At 38.9% G+C, this 15,763-nt stretch overlaps 1 protein-coding gene and 1 long non-coding RNA gene across 2 annotated transcripts in view; one reads left to right on the top strand and one right to left on the bottom strand.

The window, feature by feature from the left end:
• Positions 1-3,804: 3,804 nt before the first annotated feature.
• On the top strand, positions 3,805-4,474 carry LOC124252730. The gene is made up of 2 exons (XR_006892018.1): positions 3,805-3,898; positions 4,032-4,474. It is a non-coding gene; the product is annotated as an uncharacterized LOC124252730 (long non-coding RNA).
• Positions 4,475-7,031: 2,557 nt separating this feature from the next.
• LOC124252733 (xaa-Pro aminopeptidase 1-like) overlaps positions 7,032-15,763 on the bottom strand; it is a 37,501-nt gene continuing 28,769 nt past the window's right edge. Inside the window, exons 13-22 of the mRNA XM_046686386.1 lie at positions 15,403-15,461; positions 15,211-15,288; positions 14,982-15,053; positions 14,014-14,074; positions 13,390-13,459; positions 11,976-12,080; positions 11,367-11,438; positions 10,387-10,463; positions 7,842-7,940; positions 7,032-7,267 (exon numbers count right to left, since the gene is read on the bottom strand). Coding sequence (XP_046542342.1) covers positions 7,148-7,267; positions 7,842-7,940; positions 10,387-10,463; positions 11,367-11,438; positions 11,976-12,080; positions 13,390-13,459; positions 14,014-14,074; positions 14,982-15,053; positions 15,211-15,288; positions 15,403-15,461 — 813 coding nt within the window. The 3' untranslated portion in view covers positions 7,032-7,147. The remainder of the gene's footprint in view (positions 7,268-7,841; positions 7,941-10,386; positions 10,464-11,366; positions 11,439-11,975; positions 12,081-13,389; positions 13,460-14,013; positions 14,075-14,981; positions 15,054-15,210; positions 15,289-15,402; positions 15,462-15,763) is intronic.

The following is a 15,763-nucleotide window of genomic DNA, read 5'->3' as shown; positions in this document are numbered from 1 at the left end:
CTGCATGACGTTACCGGTATATCCTGTTTTTTCAAATGATATGAAAATATTACAATATATTTGTCTGCTGAAATGTTTTGGGAACAAAATAAAAATTAAATCTGTACCTTTAAACCTAAACTCTGCACTAAAACACACTCTCAAATGATGTTTCTCTTAAGAAATTGATGGGCAAAACAGCAAAAATGTGCAAGTGATGTTTTTCATTTATGTGGTTACCTCCCCTGCTTCCATGACAACAAACTGGCAGCAAATGACCATTCTCAATAATGTTTTAGTCCAATTAGTATCAATCATTGTCATATGCAATAGTTCCAAATACTTTAATTCCAAATATGTTGCAATAAGATTGTTTTGCCAATACACAGCCCAACTTTGCTTGAAGCCTGACATCCCTTAAACAGTTTAAATCAAGTTAAAATTACCCAAAAGAGTTTTTCTGGAAGTGAATCAAATGGTCTTAAGATGAATGATACTGACTTTAAGTTTGTTTTTTAACATTTTCATCTCACATTTGACGAAGTGGTAACTTTCCTTCTTTGTAAAGTTTCCTTTATGAGTTCGATAATATATACATGTATATATTTGAAAGCTGAATATTTGCTCATTTTAAAAGTGCCATATGTTCATATCAAGCCTACAGGACATAATGTGATTCAAAATTGGACAAATGTATGTGTACCGGCGATGATGAATTAAAAATAAAAACACAGTGTAGTACACATACCGTATATGACTGTCTATAAGATGACCCCATGGATAAGACGACCCCCAAACTTAATGCATCGCTGGTTTAAGAAATACAGTGGGTCCCTTGTGTATTATTCATCATTTTTATTTATACTGAGAGAAACAAATAAGGGAACACAGGAAAATTCAAGCATTCCTGTCATATTTTCCAGTTTTCAACACCAGTCACTGCCACGAAGTGGTGTTCCTTTATTTTTTTCCCTCAGTATATATCGTGCCTCTACCCAAGATGAGATAGGTGGAGTGTTTATTAAAGTCATCCACATAAATTGCTGCATAATACAGGAAGTGAAAACATTTTTTAACATGACAGCAATTTTTGAAACAGTTATTTCAATTTTATTAAAAAGCTCAGCACTAATGTTGTGACAATATGTCTGATAATGGCTTCAGTATTATCTTTATTGACTGCCCGACAGCATTACAAGTATTCAAATGGTTTCTTATTCTTGAGAAGTTTTATCTTCACGTTTCATGGTTATTCAGTTTGTTGTTTTCATGTTTGTTGTTAATCTGAATAAATACATTTACTTGTGTAAGATGCTGGTTGTGTGTTGTTGTGTACTGAATCCCAATAATGGTCGATTGGCAGACGGATGAGTGAGTGAGTATGGCCGCTTTTAGCAATATTCCAGCAACATAACAGAGGGGGACACCAGAAATGGGCTTCACACAATGTACCCATGTGGGGAATCGAACCCAGGTCTTCGGCACGACTAGCCAACGCTTTAACCACTAGGCTACCCCATCGCCTGGCAGACAGATGAACGCATGTAAATATTCAAAGGTTTCATCAAGACATATAATGAGTGGTTTATGCAATGGCAGCAATCAATTCAGCAAAGTTGCAAAAAGAAATACCAAAGAACTTATGAGTAATGTTCCTGAAACTACAAGTTAGAATGGATGAATGGAACTTGTTTCTCAATCAGCGACCAGACTTGGTTAATGAATGAGTGAGTGAGTTTGGTTTTACGCCACTTTTAGCAATATTCCAGCAACATCACGGCGGGGGACACCAAAATTAGGCTTCACACATTGTACCCATGTGGGGAATCGAACCCGGGTCTTCGGCGTGACGAGCCAACGCTTTACCCACTAGGCTACCCCACCGCCCCACTTGGTTAATGAGGCTTGTATTTTGACACAATAAAGAGTGAGGAAATAGCACAATATCCTGTACATTTAGTGATAGGTACTTGGTTGATTATGACAATGTTTCTTTACACCTCTGTTGACAAAATGAGACAAAGACTTTCTTAAGGTAGCCTGTCTTGTCATGTAGAAAGTGACACAGAGATTCCCATTGTCTCTAGCTACTAACAATGGGACACTATTGTCTCTGTTCAAGAAACAAATCCCAAACCCAACCAATTCAGCTTGTTTTCATCAACAGATTCCCACTGTTTCTAGTTACTAACATAGGACAATATTCTCTGATTCAGAAACAAATCTCAAACCCGATCAATTCCAACTAGTTTCAATCAAATGCTGGAACATTTTAAAAAATATGTTTTTATATATCAGTGAACAAGTTCACTACCTGACTAATATATGTTCAAATAAACATGAATTTAATTAATTTATTTAAGTACCCAGGGCCCTGTGGTGAAATGCACTTCAGATCATAGCTAAGAGAGGTTCACTATAAACATAAATAGCTGTAAACATGTAGCTTCAATGTAAAACATGCCAGTAGAGTGATCTCCCCTGGCTGCTGTGTAATGGCCACCATGCTGACTACATGGTTTCTGAGTAAAGGATCTTTTAAACCGAAGTCCTTGTTTCAATGCAAGTCCTAAGACTATTACAGGTGCTAATATGTCTGCAAAGAGAGATGCACTCAAGAACCATATACATTTTGATAAATAGTCATACATCTGGCGCCCTTCTCCTCTGTGCTTCCTGTAAATATTTTCTGCGACGTACACAAGAAGATAGACTGTCATGTTAAATTTGGACTTTGTAGATGGCTCTTATCAACAGATTTGTGTTACTTGGTCAAGGGTTACTTAAAGGAACTGGTGCTTAATATGGCAACTATGGTAACTCTATCAGAAGTAAGTTGGCATCACTTTTGGCATGATTCCAGCACTGTCATTGTCAGGGAAACCAAACTGACCCATGAAGATCCGGATTAAAATTGGTCTTCAGCAAACCGTGAATGTATTTTGAGGTGGTCAGGCTCGTGACTTGAGTGACACATCATGGACTCCCTGTTGTGAAGATCGAGATGCTCATGCAGTTGATCACTGGATTGTCTGGTGTAGACTTGATTATGTACAGATTGCCACCATATAGCTGAAATACTGCTGAGTGGTGCATTAAAAAAACAAAAAACAAGGTGACGTGAAATGGGGTTTATCGTGGTACTTAAGACTATTTCACTCATATGACGACATGCATGTGTGTGTATGTGCGGCTGCTTGTACTAGCCCAGACTGAAGCTGGTTTTATAGTGCGAGCCCACTGAGATACCATACCACAGTGAAGCATGAATACCCAACTCAGACACATTATACTGACTCCAAGCCGACCAGTCCTTGTTGTACCCATTAATGCCGAGCGCCAGGCAGGGACTAACTGTATCATAACGTGTTTTTGTATGATGCGGCCGGAGATCGAACCTGTGACCTTCCACTCTCCAGGTGGATGCTCTATCCACTACACTACGGAGACGGTCAAACAACAAAAACAAAACATGCTCTCCACACAATTTGTTCAACATGGGAAACAAACCTTGGTCTTTGGCTTGAGCTGCTGTTTTGACCGCTAAGCTACCTAAACATCACGATCAAGGTCAAGAAAATCGATTCAATATGGCAAAAATAACAAAACAAATGACTACAATTTCACAAAACAATTTATTGTTCTGACTTTCATGGCTTGCATGTTAAGTTCAAGAAAATATTATGTTTGGCTTGTACATTTCATTGATGATTGACAAATCATGAAATGGTAAGTTTTGCTTGCTGTTTGAAGTTGTATGAGGAACTTCAAATACACCAGACCACATAATTCCAGGAAAACCATATCAGCAGACAGCTCCATCAAGACCAATCTCATTAAAATCATATATTTAAAGCTTATACAATGCCCCTCTGCGTGAAGTACCAAGGATATCTCCATTGAACTAATCAGCCAATAAGTATTGAGTACTGACACTTCTATATTCTTAGCTTGAGTGAGCAAAGCATTCAGACTACCGGTAGCTTCTATGATATTTGTGCATCGCAAAAAAATAATTTGACTCAGGAAATCTGAATGCAAATTGTCAATAGTCAGTTATTGGTATTGAGGTGAATATTTTTACAACCTGTGGGTGTGAACTCCATATGGTATCTGCCACTATAACAGTGTCATTGGGTATATTTGTGTTCTGTGATGAGTTCGAAGGCAAACTACTTTAGAAGACATCAGGATGCAATTGTACAAGACAAGCTTAGTCTGGCCACTGTCGTAAGTTTATGTTAAGGTATAGGAGTTATTACAGCTTAGCGCTAAGATTGCTTTGAAAAGTTACACTCTGACAGACTCAAGAACCCAGTCAGCTTCTGTTTTGATTGGTCGGCCATCTTATGTGACAGATCTGACATGAGCTACTGACACTGACATAGGATACAGAGTGATATCGTATCAGAGTGAAAGACCTGACCTTAGGACAGACTAATTTTATTTCTTGTTTGACGGATTCACCGGTCATATTTTTTCAAGAATAAGAAAACACATTCAAATGATATTTCCCTGCTCAAAAAAAACCAACCTGATGTTTTTGTTGACCACAATGTAAACTTACACGAAAAATTTTTTTAGATTGTTTTTGCCCCATATACACTTTATAAATTGCCAGATGTAAAATACTTTTAGTATTTAAAGGAACATTACCTGGTGATTTTTTTACAAATTTTTTCCCTCCTGCCTTTAGTTTTTCTGAGGACAAAAAATCTGTAAAACAAGAAATAAAATTGGTTTGGCCTTAATAAGAATTACATGTCTCTGATTCCAAAAGATACAGACTCCGGGTGTTTATGTCCTGACTGTTGTCATAACATAATTACCAAATGTGGTGCTTGTGTGAATTTAGTTTTACACCGCACTCTGCAATATTCCAGCTATATTGTAGCGTCTGTAAATAATCTGCACCAGACAATCCAGTGATCAACACTTTGAGCATCGACCTACTCAATAGGGATATGATGAAATGTGGTTCAACCAAGTCAGTGAGCCTGACCACACGATCCTGTTAGTCGCCTCTTACGACAAGCATGGGTTACTGAAGACAAATTCTAACCCAGATCTTCACAGGTACAAAACCCAGGGAAGATCTAAAATTTTTAAAGATTGTAAAAACAGACAAATGACCACAAAGCTCTACGAGGCAGTGTGTATACATTGGTGACAGAGAAACTTAGTGTTTAGAAAACCATGACTAAGCAACAGGAAACACAGTGATCAATCTCATTAAAGTCACATATTTTACTCTCATATGATACCCATTCATCAAGACATGAGTAAGTTTTCTCATTCGTTGCATTTAGTTTGCTTAATCGTTGCTTTAACAATCTTCCCATTATATAATAGTGCTGCAACGATTCGGTTAGATTCATCAAAAATCGAATCTGACACCTTAGTTTTGACTTTCGACAACCATTATCACTATTTGATTTGATATTTGAATATCTATTCAAATTCTTTCCACACAGCAAGAACGTAATTTTGACTCCAGCTAGTGGAAAGTGAAACTTAGTGATGTTATAAACAAATGTAATTTGAATGACACTCAGAAAATGGCATTGGACAAGAAAGTGAAAAGTGCTGTCCTGTGTTTAAACATCATATTTTATTTGTTTCAAAAAGGTTACATCATTCACATTCCTGATTTCCTAGTCAAATCTTGGAAAAAGTCTTTAGTGTGATACGTTTTGTTTAATAAACACCAAGAGTTAAATGAAATCTTGTATGAAGAATCAAATCGAAATGATCGAATCGAGGGTCCAATATAGAAAATCAAATTGAATTAAGATCTGGAATCGTTGCAGCCCTAGTAACAGAATGTCAGTTTGTTGTGGGAGGTAATCCTGGAGTGATGTAGGTCTCTGACACAGACCACTCTGGTGAAACCCAGCAGCATGTGCTTGGTTATCCAAGCCTTAACCAGGTCTAGAATCACAATGAAGAATGATTCTGGCACACCAAAGGGAGATAACTCTACACAGAGAATTGCAGAGTCTAAGACAACAGTGCCACCAGTAAATTGAGTGGATTCTTTTTTTGTCAGATCGATTCACTTTTCTCAGTATTTGAGAAAACTTAAAAAAGCACGCAATATTTATGCTTGTGACTTGGAAAAAACATTAAAAAAATTAAAGCTTTAATTATCACTTACAATATCTTCATTTTGAGGTTTGAGTTAGCTAATACAGATTGTGCATTATTGATTTTAATTTTTTGATTTGCATAAAATATTATGGAGACAATGGCACTATTCTGTCTCAGCGGACGTAGATTTACATCTTGGTACAAAACTAAAAACTACTCATTCACAAGTTTCAGTTGATGAAATACACAATGCCATTTTAGAAAGTGGTCAAATGTAACATGTTAAATTTGGGATTACACTTTCTTAGTAAAGTACAGATTCTAGTACTTTTTTGGGTTGAGTCCCATCCGGGATTCGAACCCACACCCTCAGAGTCAGGCACCTAATCGCCAGCACACAATGTCAGACACCTAGAATCTGTACTTTACTAAGAAAGTGTAATCCCAAATATAACATATGTTACATTTGACCACTTTCTAAAATGGGATTGTGTAATTCATAGCTTTCAGACGTGGGAGCCGTGCCAATCAACACTTATCAGAGGGGTACACAAAGTCCGCAGTCTAGACTACCAGTTGTCCGACTTCCATTTTTTTGGGAAGCCGCGATGGCTGACCGGTCTAGGTGCCTGACTCTGAGGGTTCGAACCCTGGATGGGACTCAACCCCCAAAAAGTACTAGAATCTGTACTTTACTAAGAAAGTGTAATCCCAAATATAACATATGTTACTTTCAGTTGATGCTCTATGCAGCTTGTAAACATTCTATGGAAAATGGTACAAAAGTCTGGTATACGACAAAACAAATGCATGAAATCGTAACAAATTAAATTCATATTTAAACAATTGTCTGGTCAGTAGTGTGACAAAAACTTTTGATGTAAAATAATATTTCTGCATGTGTTTTCAATTCATAAGAATAGTGGACGAAAATAGTTAATTTTAAACAATTTCTTATTCTTGTTTGTGTGGTTTCATAATGTTAACCCCTGAAACTTATTTACGCAAATCCATCAACGAGACTGATGTTTGTGATTCGTTCTGCGAAACTTGGCCATTATCAAGGTGAAGGTTATGTCTAGCCCAGCTGCTCTGTTTCCCGGATCAGCCAGTCGAGGACTTTCAGTTTTCCTTGTTTCTTCAGCTCTGCTCCGACCACCTCTCGACATCGCATGTGATACTCGTTTAACCAGTCGATCTGAACAGGAGAGAGAGTTTTGTTAGGGATTATCGTTTGTCCATCAGTATCTTTTGTGTTGCATATCTTTGGATGGTTCTGGGATTCTGGGCTATGTTGGATTTTCCATCTTCATTTTTTCTTAGTGTCAATACGGAAGGGTCAATACAACTTTTTAAAAGGAATTATGAATTCATAGCTTATTCCATAGGAGATATGCCAATTTCCACTGGTCAGAGGGGTACACAGAGGGGTACACAGGGGGAACGTAGGGGGGTACACAGGGGGGTACACAGAGGGATACAAAGGGTACACAGGGGAGGTACACAGAGGGGTACACAGAGGGATACACAGGGGGGGTACACAGAGGGGTCTAGATTATCAGTTCGATTTCCATGGAAACTACAGTGGCTGAGTGGGTTAGATCGCTGATTTTGTGTAGTGGCAATTAGAGGCCACACTCTGAGAATTTAGGTTTGAATTCTGGATAGGCCTCAACTCCTCTAACTACTAGAATTCATACTTTTCTCAGGAAGTGTTACCAAAATACATACATAACATTTATTATGCATCAGTTAGATTGTACTTCACCTACCTCTTGTTCCGCCAGTAGCGAAGGATCGATCAGCTTGGTCTGGATTGGGACTAACGTAATGGGCTCAAAAGTAAGGAAACCTTTCTTCTTGAAATTGTACTGGAAACGTAAACATGTAGTAGGTAAATATATACTGCTTGAGATGAAAGCATTCTGGAAATAGTTGCACACTTGGCAGGCTCATATACATGATAAATGCTGTGGTTCAAATATGATTGAGATGAAATAATCTTTAAATTCACCCCGACAATATACAAACTAAGGTCTTTATTCAATGACTGCTTCTGAATTATGTTTAGAAGGTGTTTTCATGGTAATCTCAGTCTAAATATGTCGCCAGTGTTGTGAAATATGTTGATTTCTTTTACAAAAATTTGTTTTGCTCAAAATTACTTCTCAGATATGTATTGATAATCAATTGATATTCAGTTACTGATTATTGATCTCTGTGATGTACATGGACAGCCAGTCCTAGCTCTGATGTCTGGGGGATCCAATACATGATGAACTGATCCTCTTTGACCAGAATAGGTGGATGGGGACCCTTCAACCTGGTTGTTGGTTGCCTTGTTGTTTAATGACACACTCAGCAATATTCCAGCTATATGGCAGCAGTCTGTAAATAATCTAGTCTGGACCAGGCAATCCAGTGATCAACAGTATGAGCATCGATATATGTAAGGGATAGCCTGACCACCCAATCGCGTTAGTCATGCATGGGTTAGTGAGATCAATTCTAACCTGGATCTTCACTGGTCTTTCAAACCTGGAATACCAACAGGTAACACACTTCTATATATACTACCCATCAACAGACTCATCTAAAGCACTCACTATATGTTATGTATATATATATATATGGTTACATCGAAGATTGATTTCTCCACTAACTTGGGGGAACCAACTGCAAACCTTATGCAGATGAATTGCGTGAAGATCATACATAAAATTGCTGAAAAGCATGTGCAAATATCGTGCTTGTGAACAGCTGTGTTTTGGTGTAAAGTTTTGTTAAGAATTTGCCAATTTTCACTGAGTTTCATAATTTATTGAACTCATGACAATAATCTATTCAACGATACGAATCTGTTTTACAATAGATCAGTTCATGTGTAAACAGTACCTTCAAACAGTATGAAATATTTTGCAAAATCTAGTTTAGAGCAGTTGACTGAAGTAAGTGGCTACATCTACACTAGTAAATCTAAACTTTTGATGGGTAGTATATATACATACAGATGTCAATGAATATACCATGCCAAGCTCATGTGAACATTCCAGTCTGATATAGATCCCCTACAATATAAGTCTGTCTTAACCTTGAGTTGCCATGGAGTTGAGAGGATCTTATCACAACTGACTCAGCAGTTTCCAATGGCCTGGGTACTGTGGTACAAAACAACCTAAGGTCACCTTAGCGCTAAGACTATCTTAAGCCTATGTTGAGGTATGAGAGTTAAGGTCACCTTAGCGCTAAAACTATCTTAAGCCTATGTTGAGGTATGAGAGTTAAGGTCACCTTAGCGCTAAGACTACCTTAAGTCTATGTTAAAGCATGGGAGTTACAGTGACCTTAGCGCTAAGGCTATCTAAAGTCTATGTTAAAGCATGGGAGTTACAGTGACCTGAGCGCTAAGACTATCTAAAGTCTATGTTAAAGCATGGGAGTTACAGTGACCTTAGCGCTAAGACTATCTAAAGTCTATGTTAAAGCATGGGAGTTACAGTGACCTGAGCGCTAAGACTATCTAAAGTCTATGTTAAAGCATGGGAGTTACAGTGACCTTAACGCTAAGACTATCTAAAGTCTGTGTTAAAGCATGAGAGTTAAGGTCACCTTAGCACTAAGACTATCTTAAGCCTATGTTGAGGTATGAGAGTTTAGGTCACCTTAGCACTAAGACTACCTTAAGCCTATGTTGAGGTATGAGAGTTAAGGTCACCTTAGCACTAAGACTACCTTAAGCCTATGTTGAGGTATGAGAGTTAGGGTCACCTTAGCACTAAGACTATCTTAAGCCTATGTTGAGGTATGAGAGTTAAGGTCACCTTAGCGCTAAGACTATCTTAAGCCTATGTTGTGGTATGAGAGTTTAGGTCACCTTAGCGCTAAGACTACCTAAAGCCTATGTTGAGGTATGAGGGTTTAGGTCACCTTAGCGCTAAGACTACCTTAAGCCTATGTTGAGGTATGAGAGTTAAGGTCACCTTAGCGCTAAGACTATCTTAAGCCTATGTTGTGGTATGAGAGTATAGGTCACCTTAGCGCTAAGACTACCTTAAGCCTATGTTGAGGTATGAGAGTTTAGGTCACCTTAGCGCTAAGACTATCTTAAGCCTATGTTTAGGTATGAGAGTTTAGGTCACCTTAGCGCTAAGACTACCTTAAGCCTATGTTGAGGTATGAGAGTTTAGGTCACCTTAGCGCTAAGACTATCTTAAGCCTATGTTTAGGTATGAGAGTTAGGATCACCTAAGTGCTAAGATCGCTTTGTACAACGGCACCCAGGGCAGACATGACAGAGGACAATATGGCTTATGTTACCTTTGTGTCTGCCTTCACTACAAGCACCAGACTCTCGAGTCTCACTCCGAATTTCCCATCTTCATAGTAACCAGGTTCTGAAAAATGGTTGAAATTCTCACGATGACCTCAATGATTACCATAATATTTGTGCTGCTTACAGATATAGAGATTTGAGTTTGTTTAACGTCAGTCTCAACTATTTCGAGTGGCCTTTAAACAATGGTGCCTGGATCAGACAATCAAGTGACCGATACCATGAACAACATATCCACGCCACCAGGTGACACAACCTGACCACTGACCCATTAAGATGCCTTCTGCGGTCAGCACTGATCCCTATTTCATCAGGTATGTTAAAGAACCCGAGATGGGACAAGACCGCAATAACCAAAATATTACTGGTTGGCTGTTTAATGCTGCACTCAACAATATTCTTGCTATATTGGCAATCAGAAGCCTATAAAACTCAGCTGTACTGCTTAATCTTAGTTTGTTTATTTGTTGTTTAATGCTGCACTCTGCAATAATCCAGCTATATGACAGTGGTCTGTAAATAATTGAGTCTGGACCAGACAATCCAGTGACATGTGTCAACCAAGTTAGCGAGCCTGACCACCCGCTCCCGTTAGTCGGCTCTTACAACAAGCATGGGTTACTGAAGACTGTAGAAAAATGGGCAGCCAATATCTAATAAAGAAGATGGCTCTACGGTCTAGTTGGAACAGTGTCTTCCAAAAGAAAAGACCATCCATGACCACATCCATAGATTCTAAAAGATGGTGAGGTGAGGTGAAATTGCTCAGTATACTGGGAATAAAACAAGGACTGGACCGTTCATAGTCAGCACTGTCTGTCTGAGTTGGGTACTAATATCCACGTTAAACTATGGAATGATTTTTTCAGTGATTATTTTATTAATAAAAGAATGTGCATACAATACTCTTGAACAAGACGTTAAAATACACATTTCTATCTTTATGTAAAAATCTTGATCTTACCGTCAGACAGAATCATGCCTTCTTCTAAGGGGATTTCTGACAGGGACACTCGTGGACTGATACCACATGGACCTGGAACGGAGAACAGACGTAGTGAGTTGGTTTGATGATGTTACATCGCAGCAAAGCCTGAAGTGATGTAGGTCTTGCAGCTTTTCGGGAACAAAGCACTCAGCAATATTCCAGTTTTATGGCAGCAGCCTGTAAATAATCGAATTTGGACCAGACAATTCAGTGATCAACAGCATGAGCATCGATCTATGCAATTGGGATACGATGACATGTGTTAACCAAGCCAGTGAGACTGACCACCCGATCCCGTTAGTCACCTCTTACGACAAGCATGGGCTACTGAAGATCAGTTCTATTCCGGATTTTTACGGGTCACAGAATAATGAAATTGTAACATGAAACATGTTCATCATGATGATGATGATGATTATGATGATGAAGATGATGATTATAATAATGATGAAGATGATGATTATAATGATGAAGATGATGATAATGATGATGATGATGATGATGAAGAAGATGATGATGATGATGATGATGATGATGATGATGATGATGATGATGATGATGATGACAAAAATAAAATCGACTCACCCTCATGTACATTAAGGAAAGCTCCGACTCCATGTCCCGTGCCGTGCAAGTAGTCGAGCCCAACCTCCCACAGCGCCACCCTCGCCAATGTGTCTAGATTGTGTCCTGGTGGGTGTAAACACGGAAATATGTCAACGGTCCTTGGATTAACATAGGAGCAAACACACTCCACTGTCACTTGACAAACATATGCAAAGAGTGCTATCATGGAACATCCTTCTACTTCTAATGTGTGACCGCCTCCATGGTGTAGTGGTTAGAGCGTCCGCCCGGAGAGCGGAAGGTCGTGGGTTCGATCCCCGACCGCGTCATACCAAAAGAGGTTAAAATATGGTACTTGTTGGTCCTTGCCTGGCGCTAGGCATTAATGGGTATAACAAGGACTGGTCGGCTAGGAGTCAGTATAATGTGTCTGAGTGGGGTATTCATGCTTCACTGCGGCATGGTATCTCAGTGGGCTAGCACTATAAAACCAGCTTAAGTCTGGGCTAGTACAAGCGGCCGTACATACACATACACACGCATGCATATCGTCATATGAGCAAAATATTCTCAAGCACAACGTTAAACCCAATTTCACCTCACCTCACCTCTAATGTGTTATCTCAGGTTAAAAGTGATAAAAGATGCAAAAAGATCTTGGGACACCTGCTTGGAAGGAAGGAAGATGTTTTCTGTAGGATAATGAGAACAATTTCCCTCAACTTCAAAGTGCAGTTCCGATGGCATCCCACACAATGGTATGACATCATACAACAATGTCACAGAGCAGTGAAGTGACAGTTTCAAGTACAATGTGACCTGTTTTTCATTCATTTTAGACATAAGCATTACACCAACTGTAGTACAAATACAATGTGAATTACCAGTCAACCAATTTATTTGATATATGAGGCTGTCTCTGTGACAATTTGAAGTCTATGAGACTCAGCTGTGCTGCTTAATCTATTTTGTTTGTTGTTTAACATCATACTAAGCAATATTCCATTAAACGGCCCATAAATATTCGAGTTTGGACCAGACAATCCAGTGATGAACGGCACGAGCATCGATCTAAGCAATTGGGATACAATGACGTGTCAACCCAGTCAGCGAGCCTGACCACCCGATCCCGTTAGTCGCCTCTTACAACAAGCCTGAGATACTGAAGATCAATTCTAACTCGGATCTTCATGGGTCGCCTACTCTTAGATATAGATAGACAGTTTAACAATGTCATAGTACACTTCTGAGTTTTTCAGGGATTACAATACTAGCAGACATTATTAAAATATCTGAATGAAGTGTATTTGAATACACCAGTGGCATATTATGCATCAAGTACAAAATCATAAATAGTCACAGCTGAACAAAATGGTACCCTGTTTGATGGTTTTAATGTTCATGTTCAGCATCTTTATGTTTCTTATCATACCTTTCACTTCGTTTGGAAACACTGTCCTCGATAAGTTGATATGACCCTTCAAAACCCTTGTGAAACATTCCTGAAACATGAGAATACGAGTGAGTGAGTTGAATCACTTGTTTGAATCGCTCCACATATCTAAAACTAGCACACGGTTTTGTCAGTGTTTGCCAAACTGGTTTCAATCACAAGTTGTGCGCATGATATTTGTAAAGAGCGCTCCAAGGGACGTAACTCTATGGGTTTCGCTTGAAATAAAGTTTGGTCGGTAAAGGGCACGAGAATCAATTTTAATGCAACGTTACATTTATTCGTTCGAACTTATAAATTTAACATTGTAATCTAAATACTTACTTGTTTTTGGAATAAATTATATGATAGCTTCCCTAAGGGCTGATAGTTAGTATTATTGAGAGAATTGTCTATTTCTAGTGAAATGAGATATAGTGCCTTTAAGGTGGGAGCAAAACCTGGAGCAATGCAGGTCTCAGGAGTTTACCACCATGGGTACAAGGCTTTCACATGTAACGGAGGTGAACCAGGATCGGAAGAAAGGTGATGTGTCTTAGGAAGACTCTGTGACTCCTGTATCAATGAGCAGATAGTTATATTTACGAATGTTCTAAATCTAACCTGTTCATATTTTGTTGGACATCCAAAGTGGACTGTTCTGGTAATGTCTGTGGTTCCATCTCTGAAAGAAGAAAAACTCCAACTTGGATCTTTCTGAGGAAAGAATGATTTTACACATTTCTGTTTAACAATGCTTTTTTACATTTGAGCCCAAAATATAAGATGAACGACAGCATAAAAAGTGAGGTACGAGGTAGACGGCGAGAGTTACCTGCTCTTGGCTATAGGGGGTCCGGTGGGGCCCTGTAGGGGTGGTCTCACAAGACAAAAACGAGTTTTTTGTTTTGTAAATATTTTATTAAAAAATATAGTTACAACTGTCGTAGGATTTAAAATGGACATTTAAATGCTTATATGTACCCCAAGGAGGACTTTCTTCAAAGAATTCATAACCTCTACAGGTTTGTATAAATTTTTAACATGATCAAATGTTGTTTTAGACATGTCCTGTCAGCCTGTTCACATCCTATCAACAATGGCAATTGGTTGATACAACCCTGTGGTCGATAGTGTGACGACCCATCATCAGTCATGTATTTATGTGAATAGACTTCACGTGTGTTTTGGCATAAAGGTGAATATACATAAGGATTTCCCCGGTGTGCAATAATTTATTCAGTAGGGTGGCTCTAAGTGGCAAAGTTGGTGAGTAGCATGACTCACACAGAAAACTCCTCATACAGAAGAGACCTGTGAATATCCGGGTTAGAATTGATCTTCAGTAACCCATGCTTGTTGTAAGAAGCGACTAACGGAATTGGGAGGTCAGGCTCGATTATTTCCAGACTGCCGCCATAAAGCTGGAATATTGCTGAGTGCAGCGTAAAACTGAACTCACTCACTCATACAGAAAACACTATCACACTGAAAAATAACTACTGTAAAGCATTAATGCACAGTAAAATGGCAGTGCAACTTCTGCACCCACTCACTCTCACTCACTCACTTACTCTAGGGCCCTCACTCACCTGTATTGTGCCCCGGAATCACACAGGTATATTTGGTCGCTTGTGATTGGCTTGTCAGTCTCTGCTGAAGGTCTGAAATGTAACAGGTAATTCATACTCAGTGTTCTCCATCATATTTACATTCGACACAGCCCCCAACATGTCCCTCGGACAGACTCAAGCTCTAACATGCCGGAGTCTACTCCTAAAAATGACCTGTTGTAAACACAGGTCAATCTGTCCAACTTACTTGTAATGAATAATAGCGCCGTCAGGTCCTATACTGGATATTGTGTCAAAACTGAGACTGACAAAGTCCTCCTGTTGCCTGGAATATAAACGCAAATATAACCAGGTGAGCTAATCGTAAATAAGATTTAGTTGTTTGTTCTAAGTTATTTAAATGATTTGAATTTATTTAGTTTTCAATCATAGAATTTACCTTCTGAAATCCTCCAACTTATCAGCAGCTGAAACCTCTGTGATCGTACCATTAGAGAGCTGAAACAACAGAGAGGTTGCATTGGTACATTTCTCGATAGCCAGCATCCCTGATTTTTCAAAGAATTATATCTCCCTTCCACTGTGATAAATAGCAGCCTTTGAAATTCCTGCTATTCCACTATCCTATGAGAAACTGGAACTGAATAAACCTTACACAACAGGCAAACATAACATAGCAAACATGTGAGTGAGTGAGTGAGAGAGAGAGTGAGTGAGTCACTTGACGAACTACATGTGAACACAGCCAACTTCCCACATGTTCATTCATCATAAGAATCACAACTATCAATAGTGTATGT

The sequence above is a fragment of the Haliotis rubra genome, unplaced genomic scaffold (genome assembly GCF_003918875.1).
Source record: "Haliotis rubra isolate DU_JTF1 unplaced genomic scaffold, ASM391887v1 Scf522, whole genome shotgun sequence".
Lineage (NCBI taxonomy): Eukaryota > Metazoa > Mollusca > Gastropoda > Lepetellida > Haliotidae > Haliotis > Haliotis rubra.
The sequence above is the reverse complement of the archived record's forward strand: the minus strand, read 5'-3'. Positions and strand labels throughout refer to the sequence as shown.